The 17391-nt window shown below is 60.9% G+C and overlaps 1 protein-coding gene across 27 annotated transcripts in view; it reads right to left on the bottom strand.

Annotated features, from left to right (window-relative positions):
- Nucleotides 1-17391, bottom strand: part of ABLIM2 (actin binding LIM protein family member 2) — a 137775-nt gene that overhangs the window by 21547 nt on the left and 98837 nt on the right. For 7 of the 27 annotated variants that reach the window (XM_047798188.1, XM_047798168.1, XM_047798161.1 and 4 more), the window contains 6 exons: nucleotides 16304-16402; nucleotides 11806-11907; nucleotides 11282-11335; nucleotides 5818-5937; nucleotides 4859-4911; nucleotides 4275-4416 (listed from right to left, as the gene is read on the bottom strand). In XM_047798188.1, the coding sequence (XP_047654144.1) occupies nucleotides 4275-4416; nucleotides 4859-4911; nucleotides 5818-5937; nucleotides 11282-11335; nucleotides 11806-11907; nucleotides 16304-16402 (570 nt within the window). The remainder of the gene's footprint in view (nucleotides 1-4274; nucleotides 4417-4858; nucleotides 4912-5817; nucleotides 5938-11281; nucleotides 11336-11805; nucleotides 11908-16303; nucleotides 16403-17391) is intronic. The other 20 variants (XM_047798172.1, XM_047798173.1, XM_047798178.1 and 17 more) reach the window with 11 other exon arrangements.

Raw genomic sequence — 17391 nt, 5'->3', positions numbered from 1 at the left:
GTGTCCCCACCCGCGGCTGTCGGCTCAGGGGCGGGTGCTGTCTGTCCCGCCCCTGCTCCAGGGCTGAGGTGTGGGGTCGCTCACCGAGCACGGGTTGCGGCTGGGCAGCCAAGCCCATCTCTGGGCTTTCTCTTGTCAGACCAAAAATAAGGGCAGGCTGACGTCCTATCGGTGTGATGCTCGTGGCGTCTAGCCCAGGGTCCTCAGGTCACGACACCCAACCGAGCCCACTCCCCAAATTCTCCTGGAATTGGCAGATACCACATCAAGTCTCTCTCTCAGCTCTGGACTAAGAAATGGAGAAGGGTTTTGCCTCACCTGGAAACCCTGGAGGACCAACAGGGCACAACGAGAGAGCCACTATTTTTTTTTTTTAAGGGACACACCCGTGGCATATGGAGGTTCCCAGGCTAGGAGACAAATCAGGGCTGCAGCTGCCAGCCTACACCACAGCCACAGCGACGCAGGATCTGAGCCACATCTGCGACCTACACCACAGCTCACAGCAACGCCGGATCCTTAACCCACTGGTCGAGGCCAGGGATTGAACCCATGTCCTCATGGATACTTAACCTGCTAAGCCACAGTGGGAACTCCAAGAGCCACTTCTGCCCATGCCTCAAACCCACTTTCTGCTGCTGGCAGGGAAAGGAGAATGGAACAGAGGTGCCGTCTCCCCACCTTCCCACGGACGGGCACACAGAAGGTGACACAAAAGGCGAATCCACAGGCAGGGTGGGGGGTGGCCCACACTGGCCCAGCCATTTGTGCTGCCTTGGTTCCTAGTGCAGAGCTTGTCTAACCCCGACCTCCACGCCCTCCTGCTGCTTGTGTGCTGACGTCTGAGGAAAGGCCTCATTCCCCTGGGAAGTGGCGGGTCCTGCCTTGGGGTCACTGAGTCCTCAGGGAAGGGTCTCCAGCCGGCCTGGAGCTTTCCTCTGAGCACCTGCAGAGGGCGGTGGGGAGCCTCAAAAGGGAGGGCAGGACCTGAAGGGTCAGGGAGGTGGGCCCGTCCACCAGGTCCGGGCCAGGGCAGAGGTGCGGTGGCCGGCATCCCCTCGTGGGGCAGTGAATCCCACCCTAAAAGGCTCAGGACCTTCTTCTTGTAACAGAAAACCAGCGTCGTCCCCTACATGTGCAGAAACCAGGCTCATCAGTAATACAACCAAGCACACGCAAAGCCCAGGAAATGCCTTTGGCGCAGCACAGGGGACATAAGAGCAGTGGATTCCAACACACGTGTTTCAGTGAGCCCTCCTTGGAGGAGCTGGCAGTGCTGCCATGAGCCGAGGGACACCACTCTGGTGTGTCAGCCGCCTGCTCCCTGCTAGGGGACGGGGACTGGGCCCCACTCACCACCTTCTCTCTGCTGCCCAGCACCGTGTCCAGCACATAGTAGGTGCTCAGTTAAGGTCTGGTGGAGGGATGGATGAATGACTGAATGATGAATTCAGCCTCGAGTGAGATGAGCTCAGGGTGTCATGAGTGGGATGAGGTTGTGTGTGGCCCCTGCAGACCCATGCGGGGCCCCAGGTGGGTGACGGCAGCGGAGTGCACATCCCTAGCTCCTGGCATTGCGTCTGCCTGTCCCAGCCCCCTGCACGCTGCTCCGGGGCAGGGGCTGGGCTGCACGTGTCTTCTCCATCTCCCCCTTGGCGCCCCGCTCAGCGTCTGGCACAGAGTGGGTGCTCAATAAATACCCGTTGAATTTAACGCATCTCAATTCAACAAACATTTATTGAGCGCCCACTGTGTTAAGCATCACAGTCCTGCCTTCCTGGGGCACTGCAGATGGATGCCCCGGGGCTGTAGGTGGGCATGCCTTGCCGCGTGCAAACGCGTAGTGCAATCATGCCTGTTTGCAAAGAAAACTGGTGTCCATGGACTCCCCACTGGGGGCTATGGTGAGAAGGCGTCTGGGAGAAGAGGGGGGATCCCCCTTCCTGCCGCCCGCCCCGCCCACATTTCCCAGGAGGCCGGCAGAGAGCAAGGCACACTGATGGAGGCCCGGCCAGCAGCCTGGGTCCTCGCTGCCATTCCCATGCACATTGGGAAGCGAGGTGAGGGCCCCAGGACAGAAGGAAAGGCACTGCTGCAGCGGTTATAGACACGGCGGGCTCCTATTCAGAGGAACTGACACCAGAATGTCCAGAGAGAGTGAAGGGACAAGAGAATGTCGCCACAGTCACTGTGAGCCTGCGTCCCCGGAGGACACACGCCCAGGGGGCCTGTCCTGGGGAAGGGTGGCCCCAGGCCGAGCACAAAGTCCAGCACGGGCACGGTAAGCCCTGCAGGCAGGTGTGCCCCGATGGAAGGAGGCCTGTTCCCAGCTGTGGTTGCACCTGCAGCTCGTGATGAGGACACAACAGCAAGGAGTGGACTTGACAAACAGACCTTGCAGGTGTGTGATTGGCCGAAACAGGTGCCCATCTCTCCAGGCCCCCGCAGGGTCTGCCTGGGCATGTGCAAGTGGGGGGCAATGCACGAGGTGCGGGCAACATGCACGGATCGCATGGCAGGTCAGTGCAGCACAGGCAGGCCCCATGGGGCAGCCCATCCCCTGCCCGGGCTTTTTCCCACGTGGTGCCCCCCGCCTGAGCTCCAAGCCACAGGCAGGCTGCGGAGTTAAGTGGGCAGCGCCCAGGGAGGAGAGTCTGGGGAGCTGGTGGCCACCAGCCTTGCAGACCCGGGCCTGCCCGCCACCCAGGAAGGGAGGGACCAAAGCAGGAAAAGACCCCCGGGACCTCCAGACGGTCCTTCCCTGAGCGCTCTCGGACCACAGGGCTGATGCCTTGGTGCCTTCCACGCGTGGGGGGCTGCTGGGGGGCTGGCACAGCAGGAGCTCTCACCATCCTAAGATAACTGCCATTAGGAGAAATGAGCAGACAGGCCCAAGGTCAAGGCCAGTGGCCGGGCCACATGCCAATCCTGCCCCGCGAGGGCAGAGCGGGGCTGGCGCTGTCTGGTTGGAGTCTGCCCATCGGTCCTCTGGTGACTGGCCCTGCAGTCCTCACCCCTCACCCAGCTGCTGTTGGGATGGGCCTCCTGCCTCAGCCCCGCCGGACCTGCCCCAGGAGGAGCACATGCCGACCGGACAAGTCCCTCTGGGGGACTTGCTGGTGGTGACGTCAGCCCTGGGCTCTGGCTCTGCAACCCCGTTTCCAGGGCGGCAGTCCTGGCGGGCGAGGCACGGGGCGCAGACATCGCTGACAACGATGGCACAAGGCGACACAGCCTTTGTCTGTGGGCTCTTCTTCAGGAAGCAGCCGTCGCCACGCTTCCTCCCTCTTTGCCGCATCAGAACGCACGCGCTGTGTTTGTGAGCAGTTTGCAGGTACAGTGATGAGGATGAAGGCGACGGCGGGAAAAAGGCCCATCTGCTGAGCATCTACGATGGGCCAGGGAGAGCGCTGGCTGCACACGGGGCACCTGCGGCCCCGCCAGGCCCACGGGCGGAATGAGGCCTGGCAACAAGTGTAACCCGCCCACAGCCAGTGCCGAGTCGGGATTTGAACTCAGGTCTGCTCGTGGCAAAGCCTGTGTCTCTGCTCTGCATGCTCACGCCCACATCCCCCCCTCCTGGCCTTGCTTCTGCGCTAAGCCTCAAGTTTGTCCACGTGGCCCGCTGAGACCCAAAGGCTATTTCTGGGCATCAGAGCGCTGCTTGCCGTCGTTTTCATCTCGGGTTTAGTCTGGACGTGAAACACGATCAGGCTTTCACTCGACATCTGAAGATACCTGCTTCAGCCCCATGGCACCGCCCCCCCGCCCCCAGTCAGGCAGGTGTCAGTTTTGTCTCCCGCACACCCTGAGGTATGAAGTCCCAAGTCCCAATCCCGGGTCTCTCGTGCCTGCCAAGAATGAGGACAAGGCCTTTACCGGCTCCGAGTCTGGACTCGCCCGCCTGGACCATGCTCCCGTCTGTGCTGCAGGGAAACGGGCCCTCAGCATCCAGCCTGGCGGCCCGGAAGCTCTTTGCCCAAAAGAGCCAATTTGGCCTTCCGCCCTCTTGCCAGCTCCGGAGAGTTCTGGGAACACGGGGGCGTGGCCCGCGAGCAGTGCGCTGGTGAGGGCCGTCAGCGGGGGGGGGGGGAACCGGCAGGTGGCTCCAGGGATGTTTTCCACCTGCGCGCCCTGGACGGCCAGTCAGCTCCCAGGGTTTTGAATGAACAAGCATAGCCTGCGGGGCTCGGCTTGGGACTGTGGGTCCCTGTGTCTGCATGGCCCTTCACGCACACTTGCAGCTCCCGCTGTAAAGCAGAAGAAGCACTCACGTGAGTACAGGTCGTCCGCCTGCATCGTTTGGAGGGGGCCTCGGTCGGTCCCGCTGCTGTGGGACAACGCCTGGCTGTCCAGGTCTGGAGAGTTAGTCCTTGTGTCTGCGTCCCCCTTGGAAATCAGCCAGCTAGTCTTCTGCTAGGAGAAAAAAAAAAAAAATCACGGGGACGTCAAGGTCACCTGCAGTGACACGGCTCCATTTTACAGATGCAGAGACTGAGGCTGGGGGCGGCCAGGGGCCCACGTGGCTCCACCCAGGGAGAGCCAGGGGAGCCAGCCCTGGGCTCTTTCCTTAATGACAGGCCTGGGCTCTTGAGCCAAGGAGAGCAAGGTCAGCCTGGAGGCCAAATCCTACAGCATGCGCCTCGATTTTCCTTTCTTTGCAGACAGCTCCTCAGCTGTACCCCGACCAAGTCCCAGGCATATATGGAGGGCTTGGCAGGACACGTGCAGGTCCTAGGAGTAAGGAGGCAGGTGGGAGCCCGCCCCCACATTTGGGCCCTGGTCCAAGTTGCCTCGCCGGACCCCGCAGCTTCAAGACAGAGAAGCCCCCACCAAACCAGCCTTGTTTCGGCATTACCTTCCTGTCATCCAGCTCCAGGCTCGCATCCTCCCCGTCCAATCGCCTCGCGGCTGCAAGAGAAAAAGCCGTTGCTCGCATCATCAGCCGCCGCGTCTGGGTTTCCGCGCCCCACCTCCCAGTCATGCTCAAAAATGGAAAACAATCCGAGACAAGGGCCGGGGGTGGGGGCGGGGGTCCTGGGTCAAGGGCAGGGGGTGAGGTGAAGCCTCGGGAACACCCGGGCGCAGCCCCGCCCCTTCCCGGGGCGATGGCGTCGTGGTCCTGGACGAGGCCACTCGGCCTGTCGAAGACCACGCGCTCCACCTTCCAAGTGCAACGCAACGGGAGGGCACAGCTGGCCGGCCCTGCTGGCTCAGACTCAGCTGGGCGCTTGGCGGACACTCCTGCTCGTCCCACAACCCATTTTATGGATCAGGGCCCGGAGGCTCCGAGAGGCAACCTGCCTTTCTCAAGACCCCGGCCCGGTGGGCGGCAGAGGCTGACGGCTGAACCCGGGCCGGCGGACTCCCAAGGTCTCCCTCTGCTGGCCCCACCCCACTCCCCGCAACACACACAACAGGGAGTGAGCGGTGCCCGGAAGGGCTCCGGGAAGAGCCGCGAAGAGGGTGCAACACGCTAGCAGGTGCGCTGGCTGGAACAGAGCCGGCAGACGCCCGCCGTTCAGCAGACCGTCTGGACTGAGGAACGGAGCGAGGAGGCGTCTGTGGTCCCCACTCAGCCACTTTTGGGGGGCTGTCGCCCAGCTGGTCCGACATCACCTCCAACTGAACCCCATCAAGGAAATCATGCTGACCGGTCTCAGCATCCGAGTCAGCACGTAAGGACCCGGCCTGCGCTTCCCGAGATAAAGCCCTGACCCCATGCATGGAACAACGAAAGCAAGCCCCCCGTGTCCTTCGCCACCTGCCACGGAGACCAAGGCTGGCGTAAGGACACGCCAAGGGTGGGCTCCTTACCTGCAGCCTGCGGGGGGCTTGGACCTTCTAGCCTGTTGGAGCACCCAGCCTCATGCACCACCAAGGACAAGACTGATATCAGGCCCGAGAGCTTGGAAACTGGGGATTGGGCTACGGGACCTTGACAAGATAAGGCCACAGGTGAAGACCGTTCTGGATGCACCGACGCTGCGTCACTCCCGACAGCTGCCTGCTTCTCCTTCTCCCAGGAGAGACAGCGGTTTTCAACATGAAGGTAAAAACCCCGTTCTCTCCGCTCACAGAGGCAAACTGGCGACGAGCCGGCGTGAGGGGCCCAGTGATGGAGAGGAGGGCGGGAGCTCGGCGCATGCCCGTCAGCCTGGGCTCTCCCGTTGCCCAGACAACGGCCATCACTGGGCAGCGGAGCCCTGAAGGTCTGGCCGTACGTCAGCCGGGACTCGGCAGCCGCGCGGCAGCCCCAGGGACAATTGGGCTCCTTGGAGCTCCTTGGAGCTTTAAGAGCACTGCCATCGTCTGACACAGAGAAGGCCTCCAGGGCTGGGGGGTGAGGGGGTGCATCCCCGAGGAGCCCTCAGAGGCCCCCGGCTGGACCGTCACACTTGCGGTCATCTGCGACGGCCACGGTGACTAAGTGGCTCCGCCAGAGAGCTGTGGGATATGAAATCCAGGGGTTCAGAGCGGGGACCAGAGGCCACCCCAGGTCCGAGGACCTCACCCAGCCATGGCGGGGTGCAGGGCTGGGCTTGGGCCAGACGAGCTCTGGCTGGAGAGTTACCTTGGGGTTCAAGAAACGGCCCACCTCCCACCAGAGGGCTAGTCCACCAAGATCCAGCAAGTTTTCTCTGCAGATGCCACCAGCTCTACCAGGCATGGAAGGGTTCACTAGACCCAAACCAAGGGGCCCATCTGCCAGCTGGCAAAACACAAGGGATTCTTTCGAGGACTAAGAGCACGGCTCGGAAAGAGAGGCACCGGGCACTCTGCGTCGTCCGCGGGCCGCTTCCTTAAAGCTCTGAGCCTCAGTTTCCTGATCTGTAATATGGGCAAAGGATGGCCACGCCTCCATGATGTGAGGGTGGCCTGAGACGACATGTGGCCGCTGTACCATGATGGGGTTTGAAATACTAGGAACCAACAAGAGGCGAACCTTGCAACTACTGTGGGACGCGCCGTTGAGGGGTGTCAGGAAAAGACAGATCAGGACAGCCAGAGAAATGGGGCTCTCTCTCTCTCTCCTTTAACACAAGGCAGCTCCTCCTGAGCCCTGGAGGGCATGTACCGCGAGGCGCCTTTGGGCAGAGGCCGATGTCCTGCCCTGCATCCTGGGGACCTCTGCGGGGAGCTTGCCCGTGAGAGCGGAGGCCTCTGGATTGCTTCTGGAGATGCAGCCAGGCTGCTTCCCCTTCCGTCCGTCCAAAAGCCGGGGCGAGACTCCACCCCGTGACAAAGGAATGCCAGAGACAAGGAAGATGTGATTAATTCCTGTTTTAGACCAGGTACCAGAGCCAACACGCCAGGTCACTCAGGTCACCTGTCCTGTCCTCTCTGGGCTGGGGGGCTCTGGGCGTCAGGAGGTAGGTGAGCCCCCGGGGTCTGCGAAGACAGCCGCAGGTCTGGGAGGTGACAAGACGCCACCCTGGCCTCCCGGGCCACTGCCTCCACGCACACTGCCACCTGAGGGCGCGCACGTGCTGAAAGGTCCCTGCAGCTGGGCAGTCACCTTCCTGGGAAGATTGGGGGAGGGCTTCTCTTTTTTCTCTGGAATTCCCTGTCCACGGTCTAAAAGCTGGGCCAGCTTCACTCCACTGGGAGGAAAGTCCCTGCTCTGGGCCGAGTGTCACATGGCCACCCATAGAGCCCTGGGAAGCCCGAACCCTGCTCCCCAGAGCGGGGACTGGCCTACGAGGGCCACGGGCCAGCAGGTAGTGGCTGTGGCCGGCACCCCGCTGCCTGGCAGAGTCCCAGGTTCAACCTTGCGAGTGACTCTGGACCCTTCAAAAGACACTGAAATGTCCCCACTGCAGCTGGGTGTTTAGCCGGGGGGACGGGGGGGCAGCAGCACCCGCCCCCCCAGCCAGTCCCATGTCCTCCGCTGGTCCTGCCCTGTCTGCTCCCAACACAGCGGGAAGTGAGTCTCCTTCCCTCCCTTTCCCCTTTCTTCTTATTTTCTATTCAGTGACTTCTGCTGCCTTTCTTCTTCTTCTTTTTTTTTTTAAAGCCATTTAATTGTAACCAGATAGGGAGTTCCCGTTGTGGCTCAGAGGTAATGAGCCCGACTAGCATCCATGAGGTTGTGGGTTCCATCCCTGGCCTTCCTCAGTGGGTTAAGGATCGGGCATTGCCATGAGCTGTGGTGTAGGTCGCAGACGCGGCTCGGATCCTGCATTGTTGTGGCTGTGGCCAGCAGTGACCGCTCCAATTCGACGCCTAGCCTGGAAACCTCCATGTGCCATGGGTGCAGCCCTAAAAAGACAAAAAGACAAAAAAAAATTGTAACCAAGGAGGGCTGGAACTAAGGTAGCCCAAGAAAATCCCTAAATGATGCAAAATGAGAGCAGTGGGTTCAGGGGTCAAGGTTCAGGGGTCAGGCGGACCTGGGTCTGCCTTGGCCAGTGACTGGTCACTTGGCAGCCCTGGCCTTGATTCCCTCGTCTATAATAATCCCAGGCTCGGGGCTGCATCCGCATCAAGAAGCAGCAGCAGCCCACGTGGTGGATCCAGTGGCAGCTGCATGATTGCTAATCGCCTCGTCCCCAACCCCGGAGCCCCCCCATCCGCAGGCCTGGGCACCCTCATGCTGGCGGCTCATCTCCCAAAAGAGGAACGGGCCAGAAAACAGTGTAAATTAAAACGATTTGTTTTTGATGAGCTGGAAATTAAAATTTGAAAAGTAAACACATTAATGAAAAAGCTTACATTGAAAAAACTCACTGACTCTGTCGTCTTAAACCAATTAAACAGTCCGGTACCTCAACCTCACCACCCAGAGTTTGGAGCGTCTGGCAATTAAAATGATGGTGCGCTCCTCTCTCCCTCCTGGATGGTCAATTTGCTGAGACGGGGGGGTGGGCAGGGGCTGCCCATGGGCTTTAAACACGCACACGCACACGCACACATGCTCACATGGATGCTTGCACTCAAAACACACTTCTGCTAGGATATGGTCCAGCTAGATGAGGACAAGCTTGCAAAATCAGAGCATCTCAAAGGCACTAGAAATCACACCCATCCCAACACATCCCTTACGCCCTGAGGGTGGTCTAGGGAGGCTGGGTGACAGGCCCACGCGGCACCTCTGGGGGCCTGCTCCCATCACGGCCTCTTTGAGTTCTGGTAGGCTCAGATCTGTTCCTGTCTGTCCTCGCTGGGTGGCCGCACGCTTGGCAGAGAGCAGGCACTCCATAGAGTTTACTTCCTAAAATCATCAATAAGCCCACATTCGAGGACAATAAAAGGGTTTTGGTCATCGCTTGGGCTTCAGCCAAACAGGACTTCACTTGTCTTTGAATCTAAGAGGTGTTTATATCCAGATTTATTATTTTTTTTTGGCCGAGCCTGCAGCATGAGGAAGTTCCCGCACCAGGGATGGAACCTAAGCCACAGCAGTGACCTAAGCCACAGCAGCGACGCAGCTAGACCCTTAACCACCAGGCCGCCAGGGAACTCCTACCTCCAGATTTAAAACTGACCCTCTGCTGCCTGATTTTGTTACAGGACTTACTGTCAAAAGCTCTTTGTCTTAGAGCAGGCTCCGTCAGATGCTCAGGAGCAATTTCGTTCTTTTTTTTGTCTTTTCAGGCCTGCACCCCTGGCATATGGAGGTTTGCAGGCTAGGGGCCCAATTGGAGCTACAGCTGCCGGCCTACGCCATAGCCACAGCCCCATGGGATCTGAACCCCGTCTGTGACCTACACCACAGCTCACAGCAACGTCGGATCCTTAACCCACAGAGCAACGCCAGGGATCGAACCTGCAACATCATGGATACCAGTCAGATTTGTTTCTGCTGCGCCATGACGGAACTCCTCGTGAGCAATTTCATAATCTGATTTACTGCCTACCTCTCCCCCGGGGGCTGGCCCCCTGCCCTGTGCGTGGAAGTGACGTGCTAGAGGCTAATACAAAGCCAGGTTGGTCAGTCCCTCCCGTGAACGGGGACAGAACGCACAGCCTCCGGCTGGAGCCCGGGTGCTGTGATGGAAAGACACCACCGAGCACCCGTTCCTTCCCTCACCGGGCCTCAGTTTCCCCACCCGGAACCCCAGCAGCGGGACCTGATGACCTCCGAGGGCCCTGGAGTCTGAGGACCACCCCCTCCCCCAGGTCCCTGGGGAGATTGGGGCTCTTGGCTCCTCCCATCCAGAAGCAGAGCTTAGAGGCCTGGGCTCCCAGGACTTTCTGTGCATCTTTTTCTTTCTTGGCAAGAAGAAGAAATGCACAAAGCACAGGGCCTGTCGCCATCAAGGGGAACGCTTTAAAAAAAACAAAGAAGCCCTGTTGTTTGCACAGCCAGACCTCGATTTGTGACAGAGAACACACTTTGACGAGATCCCCTCCAACGGCGTCCACCCGACAGCGTGGCCAGCAAGGGACGTGGCTGTCTCGGGGTGGGGGGGGTGGGGGGGCTCCAGACAAGAACCTTAAAGGGTGGGAGTGCCTCTTCCTAGCGCTCAAGCGACTTAATAACAACTGCCATCATGTGCACAGCACTTTACAGTGTGGAAGCTGTGCCCGCGTTCATCAGCCCACCCGGTCGTCGCAGCCAGCCTGTGAGGGGGGTGTCCTATTTTGCAGACGAGGAAACAGAGGCACAGGGTGGTGAAGCAGCATGCCCCAAACCACCAGAAGTTCCCTGACAACCGGGGAAGGCCTTGGCTCAGACACCTGCCCCAGCCCACCTGTCCCTGCAGGCTCAGGTCACCCGTGAGAGGGACACTCTTGGGCTGAGAGGTGCCCTTGCCACCAACACCTCGGCCCTGTTTGCCGGGGCAAGAAAACCTTTCAACCGAAGGCTGGGCCATTCTCTCGATCATCAGAAGTTCTCAAGACACAGGACTTAAATTCTCACGGAAGACTCAGTGATGGATGCTGGTTTGTTCTCTTTGCCAAAGACCAGGCTGGGTCAGGCTAGGGTCCAAGCGCCTCCATCCCTCACCATCCAGGCTGAAGTCAGCCTGGCTGCTTCCCTCAGAGCAGCATCACCGAAGCCACGCACCGAGACCAGCTCTCGGTCACAAACCCCCACCCCCAGCCCGGCCCTTGCGCCTTAGCGCCGGGGTCTACACAGAGGCGTCTTGGCGCAGGCACACCCTCCGTGATCACTAGCGAGGGGCCTCTCGGGAGCCTGCCGGCCAATGTGCACCTGAGATTCAGACCGTGAACTTGCACCTAATCATCAGACCGCGGTCCCTCCCACGCGTGAATCGGGACGACAGGAGCACGCAGCGGAAGGGACAGGCATGCAGAGGAAGCCCGACTGTACCGTGCTGCTTGTAGATGGGGGGCTTCCTATAGATGTTGTCTTTTACGCCAGTGTCTGGGAAAGAAGAAGGAAAAAAAAGGGGAGAACAGCACAGTGAGCAAGCAGAGGGCGGTAGCTTTCATTCCACTGCTTTTCTTGTCAGAGGCAAACTGCCACCCAGCTTTAGAATCACCAGGAAGGATCGGGCACCCTGCCAGCGACGGGCGACCAGGCCCACACCGCAGATCAGCCCCACTCAGCCCAGATGCCACCCGCCGTGGCAAGGGGGGCAGAGGGAGCGTGCGGCTGGGGACACAGTGGCCCGCTCAGCGCTTCCTCCAGCCTGGTCCCAGGAGGGCAGCATCGTCTCCCTGGGGTTTGTGGGGCTTTGGCCAATTTGGGGATGGGCACACCCCTCAGCTGAGTTTTAAAGAATCTCAGAATTTGGGGTGGGGGAGGGGAGAGGCTCATGCAACCCCCGCCGAGGCAGGCAGGGCAGCCCCCCCCCGACTGCCAGCCTGCCTGGCAAGCGGCTGGGTGCCTACCTGGGACGTGGAAGTGGCGAGGAGCCTGCTGGTAGGTGGAGGGGGGAGGCTTGCTGTCTGGGGGCACCGAGAGGCTTGGGGTGCTCCGGCCGCTTTCACTGCCTCCAGACCGACGAGCAAGGGCAGCAGGCAGAGGGCGGGGAGGGAGAAGCAGAGGAGAGCATTTCAAGCCTGAAAGCTTGCGAGCCCCCTTCTCTAGCCTGGGGGGCCGCACAGACCCCCTGCCCAGGGGAGGAAGTCTGGGCCCCACCGGCGCCTCCAGATGGGGCCCCACGACTTGTTAATCCAACCTCGAGGAACAGGGGTGCCCAGGGCAGAGCCTTACTGGTCCCCAGGTCTCAGGAAGGCAGATCTCTCCTTGGGGGGCACAGCCAGGCGGCTGCTTGGCCACGGCTGCCATTTGGTGAATCGCCAATTCACCAAAACTAAGCCCTCCCCCTCCCAAAGTATCCTTGTAGAAAAAGATGCCGCTTTCTTGGAGAACTTGCAAATGAGTCTTTCAGGATAGGAATAAAGAGCTAGAATTCACCAACATCCATCCTTAAAAGTCCTTCAAAGCCCCTGAGTGAAACTGTATCAGTTACAGGAGACTAAGAGACAGCTGCTGCCATGCTTCCCAGTAAAGCTATTTTTCTGCCAAATCAAATGGGAAAGTCCTCTGATGCTGGCTTGGACTTTCTCCCCATCTGGATTTGTCACTTCTGTTTGCGAACAAGGTTGGATTATCAAGCCACAGATTCAGACGGCTGTGGTGGCCCGGTGACCGTCCCCCCCACACACACCTATTTAAGGGATCACGGATGCGATGGGCAAGGAACACCGCGTGATGGGCGCACAGCTCATTTCAGCGAGACACGCATTTCAAGGGCCACTCCTCAAAGGCCACCTCATTGCCTCCCCTTCAGCCTCAGGAATCCCTCATCACCTTATGGGACAGCTTGGCAGAGGCAAAGGGACACTTCCGACTTGAAAATACCCTGTTGGAAGCCGCGGGGCCCCGAGGTCCTGGTGACGACACAGCACTGGGCCGACCTGGAGGTGGGCTCACGGGGACGGCGCAGGAGACGGATTGGGGCGCCCTCTTGCTGGGGGGGGGGTGCGCTGGGGGCCCAGGGGTGGCCGCAGGGCAGAGTGGGGAGGGCTCAGGTCCAGCAGACCAAAGCCAGCGGCCTGAACCGGGCTAAGGCCGCAAAGGAGGTGCTGACTACGGCTCCTTGGGTGTGGCACCCTTCCACCCGTCGGCACCGATGGCATTTCAGGCAGATGACTGTCGCCGGCCTCCTGGAGGGAGCCCCTTCCTTCGCTGCTGCCCTCCAGCGCAGCAAAGAGCCTTCCGGAGCCTCAGGCCCATGCAGACTCTGCGACACTGGGGGACCACACCCCCGGGCACGGCAGGAAGACCGTGGCTGTGCCCCCTCCATCCCCGAGGGCAGCAGAACATGGCAGAAGCGGGGGCTTTATCATCTGCTCAGACCCCAGAACAGCCGAGGGCCACTCGCTTAGGGTGGCACCACTGTGCCAGGCGTGCCTGGGCACAGCCTCAAAAGGCTCATTTCTCTCTGTTCCCGCCAGGTGGCTGCGGACGCTGACACATCGTGGACTCCTGCCCCTCCGTCAGACGGTGCAGTATCTGACGTCACAAGCAAGACTGAGTGTGTGTTCGCATGTGTGTCTCAGGAGGACCGCGGCTTTCAGCAGATGCTCAGGGGACCTGAGACACAGGGGCAGTTGGGGGACACAGAAGCAGTGGCCCCACGGGCCTGTCACGCCCACCTCACACCTGCCATCCGGGGGCCCCTATTCTGGTCACCAAACTCTAAGACCATGGACCTGGCCCAGGACGCCTGTGCTTGCCTCCCTCCTCCCCCGACCCCGCCCAGACCCCCTTTCTAGTGCTCCCCACTTGTCCAGGCCCTCCTGGGTCGGAGGCTCAGCTGCAGACCTTCCTGCCCCCCAAAATTCCCTGCTCTGGACACACACCCGCCTGCTCATTCGCTGTGTCGCTCAGTCAGCACAAATGCACCCCAACACGGACCCCACGTGGGGCCACCTGCAGCGCTTTTTTTTCTCCCGACAGCCCTGCAGGTGCACCTCTGCAGGCCTTGGCAGCAAAAGCCCCGGCCGCCGATGTCACCATGGATGTGACAAAGCCAGAAGTCAGTCCGGCTGAGTGGCAGCTCTGAAAAGGCACGAGATCCTGTGCGCCGAGGCGCCCGGCTTCCCCTGGAGCAGGGGCAGGACCGAGGCTACTTCCAACCCCCCGACCTCCGCTGGGGAGGGGTCTTCGGCATCCTCAGGGAAGCAAGGATGCCTGGAGGGTGCCCGTCAGCGCCTGGGACGCCCCGGCCACCGAGCGGCCGCCTCCTGTCGGTCTGAGTCCGCGCTGTGCCGCGGAGCAGCTCCGGGGAGCGTGGGGCCTTCCCGCGGACCCCACACCGTTCCCGCTGTTCCTGCCTTACGTGTCAATGGTGCATCCTGACAGGGGTGTGGTCTAAGCCCTTTACTTTTTGGGGGTTTCACCCATCTTCCCCTCACGTTCCTTCTGTCCCAGGACCCTGTCCAGGACACCAGGCGGCCCTGGGCGTCACGTCTCCTCACGCTCCTCGGACCCCTTGAACTTCACGACCTTGGCAGTTTGGAGAAGGGCTGGTCAGGTGCTTTGTAGACCGGCCCCCGGCTGGGGTTCGTCAGATGTTTTCTCACGATTGGACGGGGGTGCGGGATCAGGAGGGAGAGCAGGGAGGGAGGGTGTCCCCGTCTCATCACATCAGGGGACACTGCCGGCCACGTGACCTCCCATGGTGACTGATGTGACCTCCGGCCGTGGTCGTGTGGGCCAGGACCCTCCACATCCAGGCCCCCCCCCCAACCCTGTGCCCTCTGGGAGGAAGCCCCGCACAGCCACACCTGACGTGGGAAGGCAGGTGCCCTCCTGCCCGGCGGAGGAACCGCCTGAATTACTGGGGATTCTTCTGCCTGGAGGTTAGGCTCTTCTCCCCCTGCATCTATTTGTCACGTCACCTCTTCACCTCTGTGTGGATGCTGTCTGGCCTGGTGTCTGGGCCACACCTCTGCCAGGTATGGCAGCCCCACCCGAAGCAGGGCCCCGCCAGGTGGGAGGAAGCTTGGTCTCTGAGCTCTGGGCGAAGGGAGATGACGCAGCTCAGCAGGTGACCCGCGGGACTCATCTAAGCCAGTCGCTCCGCTGGGCGGTGAGTCTTCCGTCCGCCTCCGGGGGAGGGCACACCCCGGCCACATGACACCCCAGTGCCACACAGATGTGGTGCAGCCCTGCTGCTGCGAGGATGTGCCAGCTCGGGCTTTGCTGCTTTTCAGAAGAGTCAGCGGGTCCAGGAGAGGCCGTGAGCCACGAGGACAGGTCCCTGGAGAAGAGAGGCTGGCGCCCGATGATTGGAGCTCTCTCCTCAGTACACACACGGGGTCGCGCAGCCAAGGGCCGATGACACATCTGAGAACCGTCCATGTTCCACGGAGCGACGCTGGGCCACCCCTAAATGAGGGCAGCCGGCTGTGCTTGCTTCTCCCCAGAGCCCAGGCCCCCCTGGGGAAGAGGTTCTGAAACAGCCGCAAGGAACGGGGACCTTAACACGCCTCTCGGGGAATCAGCAAGACGTCGCTGCTTCCCCTCCGGTCCTGAGAGCCTCTGCACGGTGTATTGGTCAGCGAGGGCTGCGTGACAGGGTGCCACGGGCCGGGTGGCTTGTGCGACGGACGCTCGTGTCCCACAGTTGTGGAGACTGGCCATCGAGGATGAAGGTCTGGCAGGGCTGGGTTCCAGGTGGGGGCTCCCTCCTCGGCAGGAGACAGCTGCTCTGTCCTCGTGGGGCCTTTCCACCAGGCGCACGCAGTGTCTGTCCCTTTTCCTAAAGGCCGGCCCCCCGCCCGCTCAGGGCCCCAGCTTTATGACTTCAAGGGGCCCTGACTGTGTCCTAGAGACCCCTCTCCAGCCAGGCATGCTGGGGGTTGGGACTCCTGCTTGAACCCGGGGGGACACAATTTAGTCCACAACGTACGGACTGGAAAGGAACTGGCCCTGTTCCTGGTGTGATGCCCACATGTACATCTGGCGGGGAGGTGGGCGGTGGGTGGGTCTGCACCCTGGCAGGAGCTGCAGCCACGCAGGACGTGCCTTAGGCCACCATACGCCGAAGCCACGGACAAGTCTTAGCTCTGCCCCCCAACACCTCGGTGAGCCGTCCCTACACCCGCTGAGCTGCCGTGGGAAGTGAGTGGAGTTGCCTCAGGCGAAGGGCCTCAGAACGAGGCCAGGGAGGGCGCTGGGTGGATCCTAGGGTCTTCCCCTGCCTGGCCGCTCACCCGCTGACATGACGAGTTACCCCCTGGGAACATTTATACAGCGACAGAGCGGGACACACAACACACAGCAGGGAGCGGGCGTGAGACACGAGGCTCGGGGAAGCCATGCGACCGACATAGGACAGCGAGACGCGGCCGCGGCCGGGCCTGCGCACCTTACCTCGGAAGTAGGGGACGTAATGCTGTCTGAACACGGATGGAGGGCTTGGGTGTTGGGACAGGGACAGGCAGCTACTGGTACCAACACTCGCAGTACCAGCTGCGGGCAACAGAGAGCAAGTCAGAGTCTGCCCACGCTCGCCTCGCCAGCCACCACGTCCAAAACGGTTCTGGCCCGGCTCCGCCAGGAACAGCTTTGCTTCCTCTCGGAAGCCGCCAAGCACACTCTGGGCCAGGGCCCTGGGTCCGCAGTGAGGAAGCCCTGCCCTCTGGGGTCAGGGCGGCCGCGCCAGGCCTGCTAGGCGGGGGCTGCTGGCCCCTGAACCCTGCCCACTGCCCCACGTGGGGGCTCCTTGGGAGCCAGGACCCAGTGGAGGGCAGCCGGCCACACCAGGGAGTGGTCTGTCCCCTGACAGTCACCCTGGCCTCGCCCAGCAGGGATTCAGGTCTTGACTTGGGGGGAAGCCACCTGGCCAGGCACAGCTGACAAACCCAGGTGACCTGAATGTGGTGGTCCGGGGTCGGGAGAGGGGCCCTCAGAGAGGCCAGTGGCCTTTCTCCCAGACTCACCTGGATCACCTGGTCCCTCCCTCACTCATTCGTTCACTCACTCATTCATTCCCTCACGCGCTCATTCAATCCTCACTCATTCTCATTCCCTCGCTCACTCATTCACTCCCTTATTCATTCACTTACTCATACACACTCATCCCCTCCCTCCCTCACTCATTCACTCTCTCATTCATTCATGCCCTCACTCATTCATTCATTCACTGACTCATACACTCACTCACACACCCACTTTCTAAACCTCTGTTGAGCAAGGTGTACCAGGCACATTGCATCAAGTCAATGACAATAATTTTGCAAATGAATGAGTTTTGATTTTTCCACGAAGGATGAAAAAATCAGAGCTGAGTCCATGGAGGTGAGAATGGAGCCATGCAGCAGCTGGCCAAGGAGGAAGCCACTTGGAAAAATCCCTCGAAAAGCAGTGTGTGAGCAGAGCCCCTGCGGAGTCTCCAAAGGTGAGGAAAGCAGTACACAGCCGGGCGCCAGGCAGGGAACGAGGTGGGATGGGCAGAGAGG

The sequence above is a fragment of the Phacochoerus africanus genome, chromosome 10 (assembly GCF_016906955.1).
Source record: "Phacochoerus africanus isolate WHEZ1 chromosome 10, ROS_Pafr_v1, whole genome shotgun sequence".
In the NCBI taxonomy this organism is placed as follows: domain Eukaryota; kingdom Metazoa; phylum Chordata; class Mammalia; order Artiodactyla; family Suidae; genus Phacochoerus; species Phacochoerus africanus.
This window is presented reverse-complemented; position numbering and strand designations above follow the sequence as displayed.